Raw genomic sequence first — 24,797 nt, 5'->3', positions numbered from 1 at the left:
AAAAAAGAAAGCAGTGAACTCAGCAACCCAAAAAGACCTGGACGTCCACTGAAGACAACAGTGGTGGATGATCTCAGAATCATTTAAATGGTGAAGAGAAACCCCTTCAGAGGCTCTGATGAACTGAGCCCATTCACGAAACAAGTTAGGCTGAGGACTCTATGTTTTAATATAAGTGTATACTACTATTTATAATAAAACTATATCCGAAAAATCGAGTTTTCCCTTCGTTGCTCGAACGACGACTCTCGCAAATTTCGAGGTAACATTTAACACCTCATTCATTGGAAGGGATTTGGTCCTGAGGAGAGGTATTGGGTTGCTGCCAAGGACAATCATGCCCCACGGTTGGTGAAGTAGTTTCACAAAAAATTCCTGAAAAGCCCTGGGAGCCACCAGTGGGTGATCCTGAGAGGGGGGGCACTGTAAGGTGCCCCGGGAGACCAGCACCCATTCTTACCTTCAGGCGCCCCTGTCCCTGGGTGTCTCTAGCCACAAACTGCCGAAGACGCGCATGCACAATGACATCATCGGCGCGTATGTGCAATGACGCTGACTTTGCAGTTTGGCGCCAAATTCAAACTTAAAAGGCGCTTTTCGTTTGTTTTCATTGCCCAAGCTGGTTTTCGGGTTCCTGACACCGCTGAAGCTTTTTCTTCCTGCAATCCTTATTGGTTTTGACTTCTGCCTTTTTATCGACTTCGGATTACTGCCGCCTGCTATTTGACCCTTTGCCTGGACTCGACTCTGTCTTTGCTCGAACCTCTTGTACCGCACTTCCAACTACCTTGGCCGTGGGTAGGATCCCTGCCTGCTCTGCAGCCGAAAGCCCGGGCGTGAACAGCGGCTTCTTACTTTACTGTGCCATAACACTCTTTTTGTTCAACCGACTGAATTAAAGATGACAATGGACAGAACCAAAATTTATGGACCTAACTGTATATATTGTGAAAGGGTGTTTGGGAAACAACACTGTCTTGCAGGAAAATGCATTGAAAAGAGTGCATTTAAACTGCATTATATGTGTGGCAAAGGAATACTCAGCTCAGGTAGGGTTTATATTCCCTCTCAGCAATTTAAGTGGCAGCTGAGAGAGTAGCGACCTAGTAAATGTAAAAGGGCTGTGTTCCACACCTGAGAGCTCTCCTGATACCTCCTAGAGTGGAGGGAAGTGTGGTGCTGCTGGGAGAGACAGTGCCTGGCAAAAGGTTTCTTGCTGCCAGTAGGGTTGCCACCTTTTCTGGAAAAAAATACCGGCCTTCCTTTATGCTTGCTGTTTTTTCCTATTAATAACATTGGCATCGAGCATCATTTTTACCGGCCAGGTGGCAACACTAGCTCCCAGCAAGAGTGTGGCAGTGGCTGGTGAGCCTAAATCCCTGAAGAGGAGAAGGGACTGGCAGAGACTAGTGAGCCCGAGTCCCAGGAGGGAAAGCCAGCAGGGCTGAGTGAGAAGCCCAAAGGCTCTGAAGTTCCAGAGGGTGAGAGTTTCCCTTGATGGTGAGTGACCCAAGGGGGAAGAACCCTGAATGGTTTGTTTTGAACTGTACCCTGCATGTTCTACATTGAAGTTGTTGAACTGTAACCTAAACACTTTTCTGTTGCCTTTTTTTTTGGAATACCCAGTGCTCAATAAACGTGAGTTTGTTCCGAAGCCTCGGTGTCCCTGCCTCTAAGCTCCAAATCCTACGCTACCTGCCAACCAAACGCTATAAAAGTGCACGTGCAGGCCAGTGGCATGTCATAATATTCTTTCTCATAGTTTGAGAAAGGCCTAGGGTTGGGCCGAAACGTCAGGTTGAAGTTCTGAAAATAAAGATTCATTTTTATTTCATAAGCCCTGCGAGTGCGGATCCTTTTGGACATGGATTGAGAATTTTGATGCTTCTGCACCCAGGCACATATAAGAGTGCCAGTAGCTGACAGGATTGCATTTGGTGTATATATATATACACACACATCCTTCCCCAGGTGGGACCGAAATGTTGGATTAAGATGTATATCACTTGACAATAAAAAGTATTTTTTCATCTTCAATACAGTGAGTGGGGATCCTCCTACTAAGCAAGTAGATTTGACCAAAGAATCTGACAGACATAGGGACACCCTTGCACTGTTGTTTTATAGTCCTGTAGGGTTTTAATTATTGCTATTACAGAAAATTAGCATGTGTGGTGGGCTGAAATTCCAGTAGCCCTGCATTTTGGTATGTTACATCAAGCTGTGTCATTAAGGCCATGAGGGTGCTTTGAAGTGGAGAAAAGAGTTTTATTCAAGCAAAAAAATAACTAACGTTTCAGATAGGTCCCTAGCCTTTCTCAAAAAAAATAGTTGTGTGTTGGGAAGTCATTTAGCCTTTATGTGCAAGATGGGAGGTGAGTGCTAACGGGCTGGGTTGATCATTACCTTTATTAAGGGCAGCAGGTGGAACCACCTGTTTTGCTTTCTGAGCTGCACGTGGTATGTGCATTTGTCTTTTTGATGCTGCTGAAACACAAAGTAGAGTTAACGCTGTTGTAAAGTAAAGGGGCTCCTTGAATGTTTCGGGATAATATATAGCGAAAGATACCCAAGAGGAGAAGTCCAGGATGGGATGCATAAGCGTGAATATGTTATGATTATTATTGCTGAGTGAGGAAGACGTTGCAGCCCAAGAGAAGCGTCACTAAAGGGATTCTGTTATGGTTTTTAGGATGTCGTTTTTATTTCTAAATTACACTGCAAATAATTCACTCTACAATATAAAATTTCATTCCTGAACCAGCAAGTGTATTTTTTTTTTTAGTAATAATATTGGTGTGTAGGCGCCATCTTGGGTCATTCTGCCTGGTCATGTGCTTTCAGAAAGAGCCAGCACTTGAAGACAGAACTGCTTTCTGGCAGGCTGTTGTCTCTACTACTCAGGGTAGGGGCACACTGGGCGATTCGGGGAGATTTAGTCGTCTGGCGACTAATCGACTCGTCTTGCAGCGACCAATCTCCCTGAACGCCTTCCCTCTGTCTTGCACCGGCTATAATAAAAAAAAATCGCCTGCACTAAAGCAAACGTGTCACTTCGTATTCCGAAGTTGCCCAAAGTTTCCTCGTGAGGCAGCTGACTAAATCTCCCAGAATCGGCCAGTGTGCCCCTGCCCTCAATGTTACTGAATGTGTCACAGTGGGGCCTGGATTTTACTACTGAGTGTTGTTCTTAGATCTACCCGGGAGCTGTTATCTTGTGTTAGGGAGCTGCTATCTGGTTACCTTCCCATTGTTCTGTTGTTAGGCTAATGGGGGGGAGGGGTGATATCACTCCAACTTGCAGTACAGTAGAATAGAGTGACTGAAATTTATCGGAGCACAAGTCATTTGACTGGGGGCAGCTGGGAAACTGACAATATGTCTAGCCTCATGCCAGATTTCAAAATTGAATATAAAAAAATCTGTTTGCTCTTTTGAGAAATGGATTTCAGTGCAGAATTCTGCAGAAGCAGCACTATTAACATTTTTTTACCATGCAGTAGGAGCTTAGAATGTGTTCAGCACAGTGGAACTGTAACAGCCAGGGAAGGAATAAAGCCTTTGGAATACTGACAACTCAGAGAAGGGCAAGGGTGTCGCCAAGTTACAGGAGTACAAGGGTGTCCGCATTTGTTTGCTGCACACAGAAAGGAGAATGCCAACATGACCTAATGATTTTGCAATTATCTGGTGATTCTCTGACTAATGTTGACATTTGTGGCTCTGTTATTTAACAGCTGTAGCACATACTTAATTATAAGCCTGGAGTGGTGACCTACAAGATACACACTATCAAGTAACAGGAGAGAGCCGAGTACTGTGTGAAGGCCGCATCACTATCTGAGGTTGACCATGAAAAAGCAGTTGTCAGCAGCTCCACACTAACTTATGCACTTTTGTATAGTTTGTCCTGAAACAGTAGCATTCCAGAGACACTTCTGTGCCCACAGCCCTGTGCTTAACTTTTATCTTACACTACAGACTTTTATGAAATGTATGGAGTTCATGTACCACTGAAATCAGCTGTGAATCATGCCTGCTTTAAATCGCCATATACTGTATATGGCTGCCTTAAGATTTAATCTCATCTGACCAATTTGCATGCATGTTTCTAGTGTAAATAAACCTGATGGCCAGTGGTTTTCAGACCTTTTATGTTTTAGCATCTTTTTGATGTCTAACATTTGGTCAGGGCCCCACTTAGCTCATAGCATGGTTACAGGAAAATGAACACAATATCAACTGTACATGCACTGGTTATTGATTCCTGGAATAACATGTGCTTTAAATGACACTGTGATGCCAAACAAGCGGCCCTGGGGCCACATGTCTCCTTTCATGCTCAGCTGCAGCTTGTGGACTAGTGGACTCATCAAAAATATTAGTCTGTTGCTTGCAGTGAGTTTATGGCAGGACAGAGAAATAGATGCATGCATATTAAGTAGACAACATATTAAAACAAACTACTTGTGAGAAAAAGAAGTTTTCCCTTGATACTCCAACATCCATGCATCTCATAACTATGCTGAACGACAGCCCAAATCAGTATTCTGCCCTTGCAGATCTATTTCCAGAGCTGGATTCCATATACTTACTGGAAGAGCTTGGTGCACGGGATGCTCCTCCATTTGGCACCTGTAGGTTTGATTCAAAACTTCTGCTGTTTTTTACAGGCTCCACTGTCTGAATCCCTGATGCTCGGGAGAGGTTAGGAAGACTGCGTCTCAGTTTATCTGCAAAGTAACGGGTAAAAGCAAAAGTTTGCTTTTTTAAGTCATTTTTGCTCATTATGCTCAGCTAGATTTAAATAATGGAAGCTACAAGATTCTCAATTCCCGGGTAAGACATTCCAAGAGTGGTCAAGTTGGCAGGCAACTTCTGAATGAGTATGGGGACCTGAATCAGTATAGAATGTCTATTTAATTGGTGTCTGGTGGATCTGACGAGCCTTCCTGAAATATTTCTGCATTTAAATAAGGTATAGGGCACATTAAATATCATTTGGAAGGGCCACTTAAGAATCAGTGCAGTTTAAATTCAATGAGTTAAAAATCACAGTAGCCCTCTTATTTGTTTATAAGTATATTTCCTAGTCTGTGGATTTTCTAGTGTAGACATAAAAGGCCACTATTTTTGCCTTGGTAATTGTCCCATAATAATATCAAGAAATTAATGTATAAGCATCTTCCTCTAGCTCTTTTGTCCCTGCCTTCGGTGTAGGTATTGCTGGATGAAATCACTGTGAAATTGTTAGATAAGAATAGCAGATTATCTAAGCAGCAACCGCATCAATCTTCTTAAGGCCACCCAATGCATTTATGTTTGCACACGAGGTTTGTATTTAAAGTGGTAGTTCACCTTTAAATGTACTTTTAGTATGGCGTAGAGAATGGATATTCCTAAGTGATTTTTGAAATATTTAGTTTTCTCTTTAGCTACTCTTCTGTTTTAGGGTCCAGTTTACCCTAAAAACTAGACAATGGTTAGAAAGAAAGAAAGACTAGGAGAGAAAAAGAAAGACAAATAAAACCAAAGACAACACTGTAGCCTTAAAGAACAGTCATTTTTTTCTCCTACCGGAGTCAATGATCACCATTTGAAAGAAAAAGGAATATAATTAAAAACTATAAAAAAAATCGAAGGCCAAATGAAAAGTTGTTACAAATAGGCCATACAATAACATACTAAAAGGTGCCCTACCACACAACTTTGTTTACAATATGTCAGGATAAGCAGCCTTGTAATGAGTATCTATTAAGTAAATCTCAAAACATTTAACTTATCATAAAAAAGTATTTCCTTTTCTAATTAGCCATCATCATGCCACCCATTTTGTCTGCTGTAGTCCTATGAAAGACATACTCATAGAATGCATACACCACTTCATATATGAAACCGTCGCATGGTTACCACTTCATATATGAAACTGTCGCATGGTTAGGCTCGCACCAGGTCTGGACTGAGAATAAAAATAGGCCCTGGCATTTCAGGTACCCAGAGGCTCCAACATGCCACACAGAGGCCCAAACATCCCCCCACCAGCCCACTAAATAGTGAATTTCTAAGGCATCTTACAGCAGCCCCTCTGGCATTTGCCAGAACACATAGGATTACCAGTCCGGGCCTGGCTCGCACATACCTTCATTTTTGACCACGTTAGTCTGCAGTTCAGACAAATGGCCCTGAAGTGAATGTCGAGGTTGCTGCAAACGGCTTATCATTGGCTGTGGAGAGGCCCCCCTGTATTCCAGGCTTCGTGCAGGAGATCTTGAGCGGGGAGAATTTCTTGGTGAATGCCTAGGGGAAGGGCGAGGTGACTGACGTGGAGAAGGAGAGAATCTGTTCCCAGGAAGGTGCATTGGCTGGTGAACCCCTTCTTCTTCATCTTCCAAGCTATGAGCATCCAGTTCCTGGTCACTAAACGTCCCTCTTCTCATAGAGTTGCACGATGAGCCGGAACTACGTCGGGATGTGGTGGCTGCATACTCTTGCCGGAGACCTTGTATGCGAGAGTGATAAATATGACAAAATTTAGTTATCGAGCATTAACAGGGCAGAACAAAAGTGATTAAATCATCTCAATGCTCTCTCTGAATAATTAATACTCACTCTCTTCTTGCATCCTTGCTAAAATCTGGACATCTGTGACATCATTGAGCTTATAACCTGACCCTACAGAATCCTCGTCCATCTCAGAAGTGCTGAGCTCACTGTCTATGGATTCCTGAGGACTTACGGGAGGCAGGTTTTTATCAGCAGAATATTTATACTGTCCTATTGGTGATAATAAAGGGAAGAAAGTAGAAAGTCATTGGCTGTAATTTGAGTAATACAAGTAAAGAAGTGTGCGCCATATATCTACTATATTTAAAATGTAGGAAAAGTGGAGAAATTGCTGATAAATTTTATGAAAGATCAGTACAGTTCAGTTTCAATTTAAAAGGACCTCTAGTTGTGTTATTAGTAGAAATATAAGGGCCTGTGTGTCCTCCCAAGGAGAGCACCTTGCTCCTTATTTGACAAACAGTTGCACACCTAGAGGCACATTTATCAAGGGTCAAATTTCAAATTCATGTGCGATTTTTAAAACTCCCATAAACTCGAAGTTCGACCAAAGTGTATTATAAAAAATATAGAATTTCTTAAACTTGGGTGAATAGGATTGACGCGAAAACTCAAATCGATTCGAATTTTAAAAACTCAATTTGAGCTTTTTTTCGGAGAAAAATGTCAGGAAGGCTGCAAACAATTCCAACGTGATCCCTGGACGTCTCCCATTGACTTAAACAGCAATTTGGCAGGTTTTAGGTGGCAAATAGTCGAATTTGAGTTCTTAAAACAGCTAGATTATGATAAATCTCGAAAATCAAAGTCTATTTCGAAAATACGAATTCGAATTTTCAATTTGACCCTTGATAAATCTGCCCCCTAAAGTTCCCTAGTTCCTTGCTTTTCCCGGCACCTCTTAAAATAAATATATATATATATAAACCACCGCAAGTAGAACAATGTATGTGCTTATTATGAACAAGGCAGATCATGTTCTTATTTGCCTAGACGTTCTTGCTCTGCTTTCCTCTCCATTATGCACAAGGATAATACATTAGTGAGACCAAAGAGAAGTTTAATTGGAATGAATGTGAAAGCAAATTGTAATGATGTTCTCTCGCTTGTGTTGTGGAGAGATAATGGCATTCTGTTTCCTTGCTTGCACACATACACGTCTGTAAATAGATGTTATGATCAGGAGGATAATGGAGAACTTAAAGGGATTCGTCATGATTTTTATGATTTTGTTTTTATTTCTAAATTACACTGTTTACACTGCAAATAATTCACTGTACGATATAAAATTTCATTCGTGAACCAGCAAGTGTATTTTTATTAGTTGTAATATTGGTGTGTAGGCAGCCAAAGGGAAAGGGAGGGGGGTGATATCACTCCAACTTGCAGTACAGCAGTAGTGTCAGATTTCAAAATTTAATATAAAAAAATCAGTTTGCTCTTTTGAGAAACATATTTCAGTGCAGAATTATGCTGGAGCAGCACTATTAACTGATGCGTTTTAAAAAGAACATTTTTTTCCCATGACAATATCCCTTTAAGATCCAAAATGTGGAATATTACAGGAATTTGAGGATCAGAAACAAAAGGTAAAGGACCGCTACTGCTCACCGCATATACTTATCCAGGTGCTCTCTCAAGCAGTGTCCCCACTGCTAACATTCAATAGATTCAAGACAGGCAGACGGCACTTCTGGAAAAGGTTTATTGGGGTAGCTGCTGTGAATCCCAACGCATTTCGGGAATAAATCCCTTATAATGACCTATGATTAAGGGATTTATTCCCGAAACGCATTAGGATTCACAGCAGCTACCCCAATAAACCTTTTCCAGAAGTGCCGTCTGCCTGTCTTGAATCTATTTTATTACAGGAATTGTTTGTTTCTTGTCTTGTACCAGTTTGTGACACACGGCAGCCCTATACAGTGTTCAGGTCTAGGGATTTACAGAATTCAGGATAAGGCTGATTTCTAGCAATTCACAAAACACAACCTTGAGTGGAACCCAATGCTCAATACCATAGGACTTTATGATTTATTTTCGTACAAATCTCATTCTGCCAAAATTCTACCATGGTGAGTTTGGTGCATCCCTAGACAGCCCCCATATTTGTGTTTTGTAAAAACATGTTCCTTAATCTATTGGGTGGAAATGTACTCACCTGTGCTACTAGGCAGTACCAGTTGCCTCACTACCGGAGGTCTCATAAGGGTGGAGGACGGGGAATTGAATCCACTACTGTACGGGCTCCCGGTTGCATTTGGACTATAAGAACCAGCATAGCTGTTTGTGTTATAGGGATTGTTGTACATGCTCTGCCGCTTGTTGGCTAAAGAAAAAAAAAAAAAACCAAAACAAAAACGAAAAATGTTTGCTTGCCTATAAATGAACTGGAATTTAGTGCATATAAGACTTGTAAAGTAAGAGTAATGTAGCTAAATAACATCTCTAGTTCTATCCACAATGTGCCCACACAATGCCCTTTGCACAACTGCACTTTCTTTTGTGCTTCAGCCAGCAGGATCCAGACTGGATCATATTAATCAGATTAAAAAGGGAGTATTAGGTGCCAGGGAAATGGAATGGAATGGTACTTCATAAGGAAACACGCTTACTTGCATTCAGGTGTAACCATGGGATCTGGCTTGTGAAGTATCAAAAAATACAGCTGCTGTGGGAGCCAGAGATAATCAGGCACAGAGGTGGCTCTGTTATCTTATTCTTTATTTATTTATAATACACAAGAGCCATGAGTATCCTGTAAATTATATTCTTATTAGGGATGCTCCGAAATCACTCATTTGGCCGAACATGCGAATCCTAATTTGCATATGCAAATTAGGGGCGGTGAGGGAAATCTCGTGACTTTTTGTCACAAAACAAGGAAGTGACAAAAAGGCACACGATTTCCCTCACTGCCCCTAATTTGCATATGCAAATTAGGATTCGGTTCGGCCGAACTTGTGTATTATAATAAAACTTATGAAACTTGTGTATTATAATAAAGAACCGCCTGTTGCAAAATATGAGGAAATTAGAAGTCATCTCGGAGTTCCATGACTTATATAAAAATATTTGGTCAAGGGTCTCCTCGGTAACTTATAATATCCTTATATTTTACAATAGGGGGTACTTTATTCACTATAAATTGTACTGTACTGAATTTATGCATCATTCACGTCAGTCTCTGCCCCAGTAGAGCTTACAATCTAATTTCCCTATCACATTCACAAACACTATCATTCAAATAGAAGCCATTGTGTCTGTGTGTGTGTGTTTTGGATTGTGGGCTCAGCTTCTAGTTTAAGTCACTGGAAGCATTTATACATTTCCATAGAATGTAAAGATCACTCTTTACTGTGGAACTGGGGTCACATCAATCATAGATAAACTTGTAGTAGAGATGCTGCTGGGCCGCACTGTAAAAAACAGGTATTGGTGGTTCACCTTTGAGTTCATTTTTATTAAAGAGAGTGATATTCTGAGACAATTTGCAATTGGCTTTTATTTTTTTATGTGTGGTTTTTCAGTTATTTAGCTTTTTATGCAGCAGCTCTCCAGTTTGCAATTTCAACCATCCAGTTGCTATGGTCTAAATTACCCTAGGAACCATGCGCTGATTTGAACAAGAGACTGGAATATGAATTGACAAAGTAGCAATAACAATAAATGTGTAGCCTTGCAGAGCATTTGTTTTTTTAGAAGGGGCCAGTGACCCCAATTTGAAGGCTGGAAAGAAATATAAGAAGAAGGCAAATAACTAAAAAACTATTAAAAAAATAATGAAGACCAATTGAAAAGTTGCTTAGAATTAGCGTTTCTATAACATACCAAAAAGTTAACTTGAAGGTGAACCACCCCTATAAAGCAGTGCATGCCCTGGCCCCAGGGGAAAATAAATGAAAGTTAACCCCGATTGGATATTAAAATCCACTGAATGACATGCCACTCTAATATGTCCCCCTAATATGTACTCACCAGACATGATTTGATCAAGCCTATGGATAATTGACTTTTTTGCACATTCCACGTCAGGACTAGGACAGTCAAAAACTTGACGGCACCAAACCAGCGGACTCATCGATTTCTGAAAAGGTGTCAACTTTTTCTTTGGTGATGTATACAACCTAAAAAAATAAATAAATGACAAACAGACTCAAAACTCACAAGTTCAAAACATAAAAAGAAAAACAGAAGAGAGAATACAGATTCCATTAGAGGGAAAATAGTTTGAAGGGCTGATAAAATCACAGCAGAATAATTTCACCATTTCATTGCTGAAACTGTCATTTCAGGCAACTGTCGACCATCAATTATCTGGAAAACACCAGGTCCCAAGCATTCTGGATAACAGGTCCCATACCTGTATTGCATCCTCCCACTTAGCGATCATGTTTTATTACATCACACTAAACTCAATGGGAAGCACCCTCACTGATTCACCCAATCTCCATCCACATTCACACAAAACCACGTTTAAGGGATGCAATGCTGGACTGTCGCACAAAAAAATGGGACCATTGGGAAATATACTGAGAATATTGCCCAAAATACCAAAATTTTGTCTGCTGTGCATGAGTGGAGTTTTACTAATAATAATAATAATACAGTAATGTGCCAGGGCAAATACAAAGAGTTTTTGTTGTACAAGTAAGCAATCTATTATCCAAAATACTTGGGAGTTGGGGTGTTCCAGATAAGAGGGTATTTCCACAATTTGAATCACCATCCAAATTATTTATCCAAATTTATCTCAAAATTTTCTGAAAAAACAAATCTGCACAAGTTTTTTGGGTTTATTTATTAATACACTTTCCTGATTTTTTTTTTTGCGGGAAAAAATCCCCCAAAAAATCCTGAAAAATCCAATTTTCACAATATTTTTCATCTGATCTTCACGATCTTTTATGATTTTTCACCCGAAAACTCAGAATTTGCCCAAAAACTCTGAACACATTCGGGGTATTGCCAAAAACCCAGCGCACATCAAAAAAATCATTGACTTTTATGCAACCTCGACAGGTCTGAGATGCCGGATTTTCTGATTCTGACTTTTCCATCCTCTGGGTTTAATAAATTCCGAATAATTTGTGATGTTTTAGTCACGACAAAGACAAATCTTTCGTGATTTTTGTATTCGGAGTTTAGTAAATAACCCACTAAGTCTGAAAAAAGAAAAAGTGGAATAAACCAATGAATAAACCAATTAGTTATAATTACGTACAAGGTATGGTTTTATTGCTACAGAGAAAGGAATCAACTTTTTGCTTAAATAGTTTGGAACATTCGAGACAATGAATCCCATACATATTTAATGTTTCTGGGCCACCAGAAGACACTTGTTGAGTGCTCTCGCTGTATAGAAGACTGTTGCAGTTAGCAGTCTCTTTATTCTATAGAGTGCGATGGGTATGACCCAACTTTTGTTCACTATACAATAGTAACCATGTTTCTCAATGAATTATGTGCTGATGTTGCAGTAGCCTCTATTCTCAATGTTCTCATATACCAAGCTTGCAGCAATCAGGCAAGATGGTTCTGGACAGAGGAGAGAGGAATCTGATGGCTGTACATTCTCAAACTCAGCATCAGCACAGTATTTCCCCTGAAAAAATATTTTCTTTTAAAGCACTTTCCCTAAAAATATTTAACGGGTGACAAAACACAGGGAAGGCTTGTACAGGTATGGGACCTATTATACCGAATGCTCAGGACCTGGGGATTTCTGGATAAAAGGTCTTTCTGTAATTTGGATCTTCATACCTTAAGTCTACTAGAAAATCATGTAAACATTAAATAAACCCAGTAGGCTGGTTTTGCTTCCAATAAGGATTAATTATACCTTAGTTTGACTCAAGGAAAAGCTACTGTTTTACTATTACAGAGAAAGGTTTAATTCTAAAAATTGATTATTTGTATAAAATGGAGTCTATGGGAGACGAGACGGCCTTCCTATAATTCGGAGATTTATGGACAACAGGTTTCTAGATAATGGATCCCATAACTGTAGATCTTTCCACCTTAAGTCTATAAGGAAATTCTTTAAATATTAAATAAACCCAATAGTCTGGTTTTGCTCCCAATAGGGATTAATTATATCTTAGTTTGGATCAAGTACAGTGTACTGTTTTATAATTGCACGGAAAAGGGAAATAATTTTTTAAAATCTGGATTATTTGGATATAAGCTTTTTGGATAACGAGTTTTTGATAACGTATCTCGTGTGTGTGTGTGTGTGTGTGTGTGTGTGTGAATGCAGTCCATTCAAAGGAAGGCAATTGTCTTTGATCCAGCATATAATATATACTATCTATCTATTTATCTATCTATGTTACAAAAACAATCTCTTCTTGCCCAGGACTCATTCTGACACTGATTTGGAAGGGAGCAAAATCCCATAGACTCAGGACTATTGGTCCTTGCAGACATGTTAAAATACCAGCCAAGCATCTCAACATCTTCATGGAAAAGACTTGTTTTTAAAGTGATACTGACACCAGAAATGAAACTCTTTTATCCATCTATAATAATATTGCCTTTCAAAACTACTTGTAACTTTGCCATAAAGTATTTGCACGATGCTTTTACATTACCTGTCTGATGCCCCATGTTCCTGTATGAGGGGGCTGCCATATTTGTGCAGCAGGAGTCCGTTAGTATTAAAAACTTTAACCGACAGGCTGAGATGGGACAGTCAGGTTGACGAAACAGTCAGGTTTAGAAACTGTACATTCATATTTTAAAAAGTCGTTTTTTAGTGTCACTATCACTTTAAGGCAGGGAAATCCCCGAGAGAGTGAATGCTCTTCCTATAATCCATGTGAGGACATGACTGATGGCAAAGCAGCTGAGAAGATCATGATTCTATCAGAGAACCCTCCCATGTCATTAACAGAGCCAACATAGAATTGTTTTTGTTTTACACATAGAAGTGTCACTGTTCACTGCTACATCTATCAAGCAAAGACTTAAATTAGCGCTCAATGGATTGCAAATGTTTTTTTCCTTCATTTAATATGCTACCATGGTGATATGTTAGATATGGCCCTTTAAGACATTCCAATGGCCCATAAACTGTCTATGGTTTCACTGTATTCTTTGAAGGGCACAGTCTTTTTATTATAATACAGTCCCAAACGTGCAGGTATCCGTGTAAAGCAGAAAGGCCGCAGGCAGAGTGTTTTATACAGAAATGCTAATGTTTTACAAAAAGTACACTATTTAATAAAAACCCATGAGTCTATAGCAGTCATATAACAGAGGTGACATCACCAAACATCAATTATAAGATGACATCACCAAGAACTGGTCAGAATGTCTATAGAATTTATCCGACAGGTTATTCGCAGTTCTTGTGTGTTCCCGAGTCGCCCGAAGTTGCCTCACGAGGAAACGGCGGCGACTTTGGAATAAGAAGCGACACGTGTGCCATGCCGCAGGCGACTTTTCATTATAGCCGGCGCATGACAGAGGGAAGGCGTTCGGGGAGATTGGTCGCCACAAAGACGAGGTGATTAGCCCAGTGTGCCCCCTACCCTTAAGGTGAAACACATCTTTAATGAAACTACAGGGGCTGCAATAATCCTGAAGATAAACATCTTTCATAGACTCCAATGAAGCAGTAAACTGCAGTATGCAAGTCCAATAGAATGAAGGGAAAATGGTCATTGGATTTAAAGATTTCTTATGTCACAACCTTGTATATAGAAAACAGTAAATAACACTGATTCACCCGACATTTAACCACCACCGCATGATTCTTTCCTGTTTATGTAAAGGAATGTGCATGAATGGAAGTTGCCTTATTACAGTAGTTACATCTACACAGATATCCATGGGATACTAAGGGGGTTATTTATCAAAGGTCAAGATGATTTTTACCCATAAAATTCAAGTTTTCAAGTGTATTTTTGAGTTAAAACTCAAATTTTCAGGTTAAAATAAACAATTTTTTCCCCCCGAAATTTATTATACATCTACCCTGGAAATAGCTCAAATCCAAAAATACACCATCTAAAACCTGTCGAGGTCATGTAGAAGCCAATGGCAGAGGTCCCTTGAACCATTTGAAGATGTTTTAAGCCTTCATGATGTTTGTATTTTTACAGTGGGTTTCGATTGAAAATTCGATTAATTTGAGTGATTCGAGTTTTTTTCTGCCAATTAATCTGACTCGATTAACCTCAAATGCATTAGAGTTTTTTCCATTCAAGAATTTTTTTAAATTAGAAACCATTCAAGTTGTGAATTCATTCAAAGTATAAAAAAAAAAAAAACCTCGCAAAGCTCTAAAATTCGACCCTTGATAAATAACCCTGTATATCCATGTATGACTTCTAGATGGCACTGTTTATATGGAAGCTATGGCTTCTATTCATAATAAAGGCAGGATCCATGGAGCGGGGGGGGGTCATGCATTTCTCCACAGGTGTATAAATGCTCATGGGCCATAACTCTGCATATGATGTGACTTTTGCACAAATAATGACTGCAATACACTTTGTTTCTATGTATAAAGGTCTCTCCAGAGAGCTGTGGTTATGCTAGCTCATAAATAACACATAGGTTGACATGAAATGCATTATCTACAAAGCACTCTATTTAATTTAGCAACATAAATGCTGATCCACACACACACACACACACACAACTAAATGGAACGGTAACTTGCTCAGTCATATACAAGAAATTGTTCTGGGAAGGCTGATGTTAATGACTTTAAAGAACGATTTAGAACCATTTTTAAAAAAAATGCAAAACCTGAAATCATCAAGAAACGAACAACATAAAATTTTCCATTAAAAATACATGAATGTATGTACAGGTACAGAACCAGTTATCCGGAAACACATTATCCAGAAAGCTGTCTCCAATAGACTCCATTTTATGCAAATAATCAGATTATTTAAAATGATTTCCTTTTTCTCTGTAATAATAAAACAGTACCTTATACTTGGTCCAAACTAAGATATAATCAGTCATTAGTGGATGCAGAAGCAGTCTATTGGGTTTATTTAACGTTTACATGATTTTATAGTAGATGTAAGGTATGAAGATCTAAATTATGGAAAGATCCATTATCCGGAATACCCTAGGTCCCGAGCATTCTGGATAACCGGTCCTATACCTGTACTATGGATATCGGATCAAAGTACAACTGTTCATTTAAAGATTAAGGGCCATATTTATTAAGGATTGAGTTGCATTTTCCACTAAAAATTGAGTTGATTATTTTGGACAAATGTCACATTTTCAGGTTGCAATAGTGCTGCTCCAGCAGAATTCTGCTCTGAAATCCGTTTCTCAAAAGGGCAAACTGATTTTTTATATTTAATTTTGAAATCTGACATGGGGCTAGACATATTGTCAGTTTCCCAGCTGCCCCCAGTCATGTGACTTGTGCTCTGATAACTTCAATCACTCTTTACTGCTGTATTGCAAGTTGGAGTGATATCACCCTCTCCCTTTCTCCCCAGCAGCCAAACAAAAGAACAATGGGAAGGTAACCAGATAGCAGCTCCCTAACACAAGATAACAGCTGCCTGGTAGATCTAAGAACAACACTCAATCGTAAAATCCAGGTCCCACTGCGACACATTCAGTTACATTGAGTAGGAAAATCAACAGCCTGCCAGAAAGCAGTTCCATCCTAAAATGCTGGCTTTTTCTGAAAGCATATGCCCAGGCAAAATGACCTGAGATGGCGCCTACACACCAATATTATAACTAAAAAAACTGCACTTGAATTAAATTTTATATGGTAGAGTGAATTATTTGCAGTGTAATTTAGAAATTAAAACTACATCATAAAAATCATAACAGCATCCGTAAATTACCCCTTTAAAGGGGTGGGTCAGTTTTGAATTAACTTTAAGTATATTATTGCATTTAATTCTAAGCTACTTTTCAACTGGACTTTTTTTTTTTTTATATATATCGTTTTTTTTTTAAATTATTTACCGCATTATGACTGTTTCCAGCTTTCAAAAGTAGGTCACTGATCCCATCTAAAAAAACAAATGCTCTGTAAAGCTACAAACTACTACTTTGTACTACTCATCTTTCTATTGAGGCCCTCACCTATTCATATTCCTATTACATATACAAGGTAATTTGGACCATAGCTACTAGGTTGCTGAAATTACAAACTGGGGAACTGCTGAATAACCAAAAAAAAACACAAACCAATTGCATCAATCTCCAGTTTGGTCTTTCTGCAGCTAGCTGGTTGCTATGGTCTTATTTGCCACAGCAACCAGGTAGTGGTTTGAACAAGAGGCAGGAAGATGAATAGAAGAAGGCTTATATAAAATGATAAGTAATACAGAGTAACAAGAACAATAAAGTTGTAGGAACACAAGGCAATAGTCAATGGCTGCCAGGTTCAGTGACCCCCATTAGAAAGTTGGTAAGAGGCAGAAAAGGAAGGCAAATAATTAAAAAAAAACAAAAAAAAACTAACAATTTAAAAATATTGAACAGCAATTACAAAGTTGCTAGGTAAAGGGCATTCTCACTAAAAGTTAACATAAAGGTGAACCACCCTTTAAATGACTAGAGATTTGACAAATATCCACAATATGGTAAAAGAGAGCAAAGCCTCAGACACTTCTCAGATAGAATCCCATCACAGCATTAGCAAAGGCATCATGTTCCCTAGTTCCGTATGAACTCCCCCTGCACTTTTTAAATCAGATTCCTATCTACTAGTCATACGCAAATATAAAAAAATAAACTTCACATAATATTATTAATGGTCTCATGTTTAATCAGCTGGAAGAGCCCTAGAACAATTTGGAGACATACTCTATACTTCCATAAGGGTGCAGAAGCAGACAAAGACAAAGGGAAGCAGTTCAGGGAGATTAGTCGCCCCAAAGAAGAGGCGATTAGTCGCCGGGCGACTAAATCTCCCCGAATCTCAAAATGTTATACTTTAAAGTGTATTTGAGGCAAGCAATCATATTTTATTGATAACAATTACAATACTAATGCCTAAATAGGAAGAAAAAAATGAATGGGAAGAGGCATTAAGAGGCCTAAGAGATGGGAGTCAATATCCAGTAAGCTGGCACACAACAAGCAAGGGCATCAGCATTGCGGGTACCATAACTTCTACAGGTATGTCATCAATTATCCTGAAACCCGGTATCCAGAAAGCTCTGAATCACGGAAAGGCCGTCTTCCATAGATTCCATTTTATCCAAGTAATCCAAATTTTTAAAAATGATTTCCTTTTTCTCTGTCATAATAAACAGAACCTTGTACTTGATTCCAATTCGGATATAATTAATCCTTATTGGAAGCAAAACCAGCCTATTGTATTTATTTAATGTTTACATGATTTTCTCGTAGACCCAAATTACAGAAAGATCCGTTATCCAGAAAACCCTAAGTCCCGAGCATTCTGGATAACAGGTCCCATACCTGTACAATACACCAGCCTCAATATGGCAGCAATCACTGCTCCAGGGTACCGCATGTCAACAGCTGGCTTGAACCAAAAGGATTTATCCAGCTTTTAAATGGGTTGTTCCCCTTTGTATTAACTTTTAGTATGATGAAGAGAGTGATATTCTGAGACTATTTGCAGCTGGTTTTAATTTTTTATTATTTGTTCTTTTTGAGTTATTTAGCTTTTTATTCAGCAGCTCTCCAGTTTGCAATTTTACCAATCTGGTTGCTAGGGTCCAAGTTCCCCTAACAACCATGCACTGATTTGAATATGAGACTGGAATATGAATAGGAGAGGGTCTGAATAGAAAGAAGAATAATAAAAAATAGCAATAATAATACATTTGTAGCCTTACAGAGCATTTTTTTTTTTTTTAGATGGGGCCATTTGAAACCTGGAAAGAGTCATAAGAAAAAGGCAAATAATTATAAAAAAACAATAAAAAAATAAATAATGAAGACCAATTGAAAAGTTGCTTTAAAATGGCCATTTAATAACATAAGTTAACTTTAAGATGATCCACCCCTTTAAGTTATGGTAAAAAAAAAAAAAGACACACTTTAAGACAAATCCCTTTACTTTGTATGTACGACCCCAATACTTAAAAACCATGTTGGCTTAAAAAGGATTGCGGCTGCAGTGACTGTGCAGAAGTTAAAGGGTAAGTTTTTCTATTTATTTATGTCAGCTCCATGGAAGCAGAGAGTGAGTGGAGGCAAGTCATGCTGCAGCTGTTCCACGGGGGAGTCAGCTGTTGGGCTTCAGCACAATCTCACTGGAGAATACACACCCTCTTCAATGCTCTTCTTTTTATCTATCTGTTTAGGCAGCCAGTTCCTTCATGAACACAATCTTGTCTCCATACAGCAATGTAACATCATATTTAAAGGAGGAGGGTGGAAGCAAAATAGAATGGTACAGGTCAATGCCGACAGCAATGGAGCAACAGGCTGAATACGTTGGAACCCATTTCTTGTATACAGATTTACACACCGGGTGCAAACATTTACTACATTTGTGTCCACAGCTGTTTCCCCCCAATTAAACTCCTCTGTGTATATTTATATATATTTTGTGTACATTTCTCCCACAGACACAATATAAGATAACACACCACTGGTTACAATGCTTTCGTGATTTCCATGGAAATGAACAACAGACTCCTTGGTTGGGTTTAAGCATTTCTTTACAGGTGCTTTTTGTTGCCCTGTGTGTGCCATACCTTTACCTTACATAGATTTATGCCCATACTCACGTGTACCTTATGTATTTCATTTACATGGATCATATAGATACAAAGTTAACTTTAGTTGAAAAAAATAAATAAATAAAAACCCACAAAAGCCCATACTTTCACACACAGTGATGTTGGGGCGGAAAGAATCTGATCAATGAGTTCCCTCCCACTTTTTTTCGGTTCAATTGTTTTCAGATTATTCTCCAAAAATAAAGACTTTGTGTTTGTGTCTCTGGTGTTTGAGTCTGGCAGCTCAGTAATTCAGGGGCAGATTCTGAACGGTTACAATTTTGCAACATTCAGTTGATACATTTCTCAGCAGCATCTCTGGAGTATTAGCAACTATTGTATCAATTCTAACAGCTGTCTGTAATGAAACCCAGAGATTCTGCTCAGAAGGGACAAAGATAAGAAATGTATCAAATAAATGTATCAATTTAGAACAGTCGGCGACCCTCCTCCCCTTCCCAGAGCTGCTTTAGAAGGTCAAAAATGACACTTTACACTTCAATATTAGGTAAACTGTCAGAATTAGAAAATAGAAAGTAATTGGAAAAAGTCTATATTTCTGGTGAACTATATGAAAACAACTAGGTGTTTGAAGTTCAACAACCCCTTTCAAATCAGAATGTGCCATGGTAATAGTACCTAGTTATAGTTTGCTAATTACCTGTGACCCAGGCTATGGTTACTGCAGTCAGACAAGTGCTTTCCTGCTGCAGGGAATTGTGCAGTTTACGGGTTCTTAATGTTAACAGTCAACTACCAACTTTTCATCAGCATTCAGCCCACATTAAAGCAAGCCGATCTATTTAGGTCACCTTGTTTTTCAACACAAAGAGTTGCTGCCACATGCCAGTTAGTTTTATAGGTGCTTGAGAAAGCTGTTGGGCCAGGAAAATCGTGGGAGCAACTATGGGAAAGGAACGTGTAACTGTGTGTTTATAAAACAATATTCTCTAATATGGGTTAGAAGCCACTAGCTATTAGCATCAGGGTAACCCTGTTCAATCAATACTGACCGATAATACAGGTATAGGATCAGGTATCTGGAAACCTGTTATCCGGAAAGCTCCAAATTAAAAAATTTGGAGGATTTGGATATAATGGAGTCTATGAGAGACGGCTTACCCATAATTCGGATGTTTCGGGATAATGGATCCCATACCTGTACTTGATCCAAACGAAGATATAATGAATTCTCATTGGAGGCAATACCAGCCTATTGGGTTTATTTAATGTTTACATGATTTTCTAGTAGACTAAAGCTGGCCATAGATGTTGAGATTTTTAAAAGATCAGATCCTGATCGTGAGACCACGATCTTCTCAGAACGATTGTACGATCGTATGAATTTACCATCAACTATAAAGACCAATTTGCCAGGAAAACAAAGGGGAGCTGCCTGCTTGGCCCTGCAAACATAGATAGATTGCACTGGGACCAACAAAGATTTTTTGACCTGGCCGATCAATTTCCTGACAGATGTCGGCCGAAAAATCGTAAGATGTACGATCGTTCGAATCCCACTAACCGCACGATCATTTCGAAGGATCGGTCGGGCTTCCCTAAAATCGGTCGTTCGGCAAGAAGAATCGTCGCGTCTATGGGGAGCTTTAGGCTGGTGGCACACTAAGATTTGGGGGAGATTAGTTGCCCAGCGACAAATCTCCTCTTCTTCGGACGGCATCTCCCCAAATGCCTTCCCGCCGGCAAGAATGTGAATCACAGACGGGATGGCATACAATGGCATTCCTTGTGAGGCAACTTTGGAAAACTAAGCGATACATATGCCATTCCACTGCGATTCAAATTCTTGCCGGCGGGAACACATTTGGGGAGATTAGTCACCCGAAGAAGAGGAGATTTGTCGTTGGGTGACTAATCCCCCCCAATCTTATTGTGTGCCCACAGCCTTAAGGTATGAAGATCCAAATGAAAGAAAGATCTGTTATTTGGAAAACTCTAGTTCCACTGGATAACATGTCCCATACCTGTACTTCTAAAGCTGGCTACAGACGCAAAGATCTGATTGTACAAATCAACGTATGATCTGACTTCCCCATCTCCCGACCTGCCACTTACCATTCCGATCAAATACAAAAGTAGAAAAGAACAGATCAGCCGATGTTCTGCCCCTGACAGCAATCGTACGAAAGTTATGTCCGACAAAGCTGGTGACAGTCTCCCTCTGCGTGTATTGCTGATTGTACGATTTTCAGAGATATTACCCGCAGCCGACAAATCTTTTAACCTGTCTGATCGACCAAACGACCAATCTCTGCAGGACGAAAAATGTCGGGACTCTCCACACACGGTCCGAAAATCGAACGAATCTTCAATTCCTACGATCAGATCTTTGCGTCTATGGCCAGCTTAACAGATAATAAAAAACTATGCTCAGGCCAGCTCTGATAAGCGCTGCTACTAAAGACAGACAAGCCATCAGGGTTAAGATCAATGCACTGGGCTAAATGCTGACTTCTGCACACACCTGCTTTCTCCTAGTGACAAGTATAGTATGGAATTACTTGACCGTAGCTGCTACTAATGCCAATTTGCTTGCATTGTGAAACTCTACGAATCCACACTGACCCTGGCACTATAAACATTCAACTGATAGACTGCTGCCCACACATCTATATAGTCTTACAGGCAACATGAACTTCAGCCATAGATAAGCCGGATAACTGGCAGATCCTAATCATTACATGGAAGATTAACCTAAACACTGCTCAATAGTCTTCTGCAGTTGCAGGACTACAACTCCCTGAACCCCTACAGTCTACATTTTAGATTGCCTCATGACAAGTTGGATTCTTACTGTTGTACTCTATAAAATCTTGAACTTCATTCCCAGCACTTTCCAATGACATCAGCAGCTGAACATGTACAGGAGAGCAGTCCCTTTGGAATAAAAGAGATACAAAGTTGCCAGTACACACAGATAGGAACTAAAATGTGTATTTCATGGATACCTGACCTGCAGCAACTCTTCAAAGTGTGGTTAACCTTTATGTTAACTTTTAGTATGTTACAGAATGACCAATTCTAAGCAACTTTTCTATTGGTCTTTAATATTTATTTCTTATAGTTTTTTAACTATTTGCCTTTTACGTCTGACTCTTTCCAGCTTTCAAATGAGGGTCACTGACCCCATCTAGAAACAAATGCTCAGTAAGGCTACAAAGTTATTGTTTTTGCCAAATGCTCCGTAAGGCTACAAATGTATTGTTATTGCTACTTTTAATTACTTATATTTCTATTCAAGTCCTCTCCCATTCATATTCCTGTCTCTCATTCAAATCCATGCATGGTTGCTAGGGTAATTTGGACCCTAGCAAGGATTATTTATAGTTTTTTAATGATTTGCCTTTTCCTTCGGACTCTTTCCAGCTTTCAAATGGGGGTCACTGACCCCATCTAAAAACAAATGCTCAGTAAGGCTACAAATTTATTGTTTTTGCTACTTATTATTAATCATCTTTCTATTTGGGTCCTCTCCTAATCCTATTCCAGTCTCTTATTAAAAACAATGTATGGTTGCTAGGGTAATTTGGACCCTAGCAAGCATTATTTATAGTTTTTTTTTTAACGATTTGCCTTTTTCTTCGGACTCTTTCCAGCTTTCAAATGGGGGTCACTGACCCTGTCTAAAAACAAATGCTCAGTAAGGCTACACATTAATTGTTATTACTACTTTTTATTACTCTTCTTTCTATTCAGGCCCCTCTCCTATTCATATTCCAGTCTCTTATTCAAACAATGCATGGTTGCTAGGGTAATTTGGACCCTAGCAACCAGATTACAGAAATTGTAAACTGGAGAGCTGTTGAATGAAAAGCTAAATAACCCAAAAACCACAAATAATAAAGAATAAAAACCAGTTGCAAATTGTTTCAGAATATCACTCTCTACGTCAAACTAAAAGTTAAAGGGAGATCTAAACCAAAAATAAATGATGTCACAATGTCATGCTAAGCAACTTTCCAATATACAGTAAGTGGTTGTGCAGTTATCCTCTAGGTGTAATTAGAGGTGCATGCAGTCATTAGCACTTTGCGTCCTCTGGTTCTGACTCATGAAACAATTGTAGAACAAGTTCAGTTCCTGGTCAGTTGATTACTGGTATATAGTTTCGAGAGTCAGAAGCAGCAGTGCAGAGACTACAAACAGAGGCAGCAGTGCAGAGACTAGAGGCAGCAGCCATTGGCAATTACATGTAGATGAATGTGTATGGGAAAGCTGCTGGGAATGAGATGTCACTCTGGAGAGAAGTCGTGTTTGGGTGGAGGGAGTGTAGGTGTCAGCATTGGGCCAGTGCTGGGAGTTGTAGTTGAGCACAGTAATGAGCTGATGTTATAATGTGAAATAAAAGAATTACCAGCTCTCTTCCTCGTCAAAGTCGACCATTCCTTCCAGCTCCTCCGGCCGTAGTGGCAGCAGCGTCTCCAGTAAGAGGCCGCTCTCCCCGTCCTTCCGCCTCTCCTCCGCGGCTTCCTCCTCCTCCTCCTCCAGCAGCAGCTCTTCCCACGCCGGCCCGTCCCCTGTCCCCCCGGGTCTCTCATAAAGGACAGGCCCTGGGCTTACACTGCGGCCGCCAAAAAGTTGCAAAGAGGCGGCAGATGGAGGGGCCTGTGGCCGGGGTGGGTGGATGACAGGGGTGGGTGTTCGGGGAGAGCTCGGGGTGTGGGTAGAACGTAACCGGAGCTGTTCGTTTTGCTTCTCGAGCTTTTTCACGAGGTCCTGCAGCTTCCGTACCTCCTGGTCCGCGCTCACGTTGGAGTTTACGTCCTCCATGTCTCTCCGCCGCTATAGGCACCGGCTCAGCCCCACATAAAACACATCGCCCGGTGATTCTCGACAACTGCCACTCTGCGCCCGCTGACCGCGCCCACCAAGCGCCTTTAACCAATCCAATCGCGGTTCTCCTCAGAAGACACCAACTCGCACTGAAGGGACGTGGCATAGGCACCTCGAGTCCCTCCCCCAAAATGGAAGCTTCTTCCCTGCCCTGTAACTGCCCACTGACTCGAAGCGGACATCTTTTATTTGGGCAAGTGTTTAGCTGGGGTTTGGGTGTGTTCGAAATGTTGCGTCACAGCGCAGAGTTAGGAGGCTCGCTGGGGATGTCCTCAATTTATACGCTGTTAAAGGGATACTGTCATGGCAAAACATGTTTTTTACCCTAAAACACATCAGTTAATAGTGCTGTTCCACCAGACTTCTGCACTCAAATCCGTTTTTCAAAAGAGCAAACTCTTTAATTTAATTTTGAAATCTGACATGGGGCTAGACATATTGTCACTTTCCCAGCTGCCCCCAGTCATGTGACTTGTGCTCTGATAAATTTCAGTCACTCTTTACTGCTGTACTGCAAGTTGGAGTGATATCACCTGTTTCTTTCCCTCCAGCAGCCTAACAACAGAACAATAGGAAGGTAATCAGATAGCAGCTCCCTAAAGGTGGCCATAGACTCAAAGATCCGCTCGTTTGGCGACATCGCCAAACAAGCGGATCTTTCCCCGATATGCCACTAAC

The 24,797-nt window shown here is 40.0% G+C and overlaps 1 protein-coding gene across 2 annotated transcripts in view; it reads right to left on the bottom strand.

Moving 5' to 3' along the window:
- slain2.L (SLAIN motif family member 2 L homeolog) overlaps positions 1-24,221 on the bottom strand; it is a 31,245-nt gene extending 7,024 nt beyond the window's left edge. Inside the window, exons 1-6 of one of the 2 annotated variants that reach the window (XM_018229679.2) lie at positions 23,641-24,219; positions 10,543-10,691; positions 8,726-8,893; positions 6,610-6,774; positions 6,140-6,499; positions 4,596-4,733 (exon numbers count right to left, since the gene is read on the bottom strand). In XM_018229679.2, the coding sequence (XP_018085168.1) occupies positions 4,596-4,733; positions 6,140-6,499; positions 6,610-6,774; positions 8,726-8,893; positions 10,543-10,691; positions 23,641-24,056 (1,396 nt within the window). In that variant the 5' untranslated portion in view covers positions 24,057-24,219. Of the gene's footprint in view, positions 1-4,595; positions 4,734-6,139; positions 6,500-6,609; positions 6,775-8,725; positions 8,894-10,542; positions 10,692-23,640 lie in introns of both variants that reach the window. The other variant, XM_018229685.2, reaches the window with a different exon arrangement.
- Positions 24,222-24,797: the final 576 nt, after the last annotated feature.

Source organism: Xenopus laevis, chromosome 1L (genome assembly GCF_017654675.1).
Source record: "Xenopus laevis strain J_2021 chromosome 1L, Xenopus_laevis_v10.1, whole genome shotgun sequence".
NCBI lineage: Eukaryota > Metazoa > Chordata > Amphibia > Anura > Pipidae > Xenopus > Xenopus laevis.
This window is presented reverse-complemented; position numbering and strand designations above follow the sequence as displayed.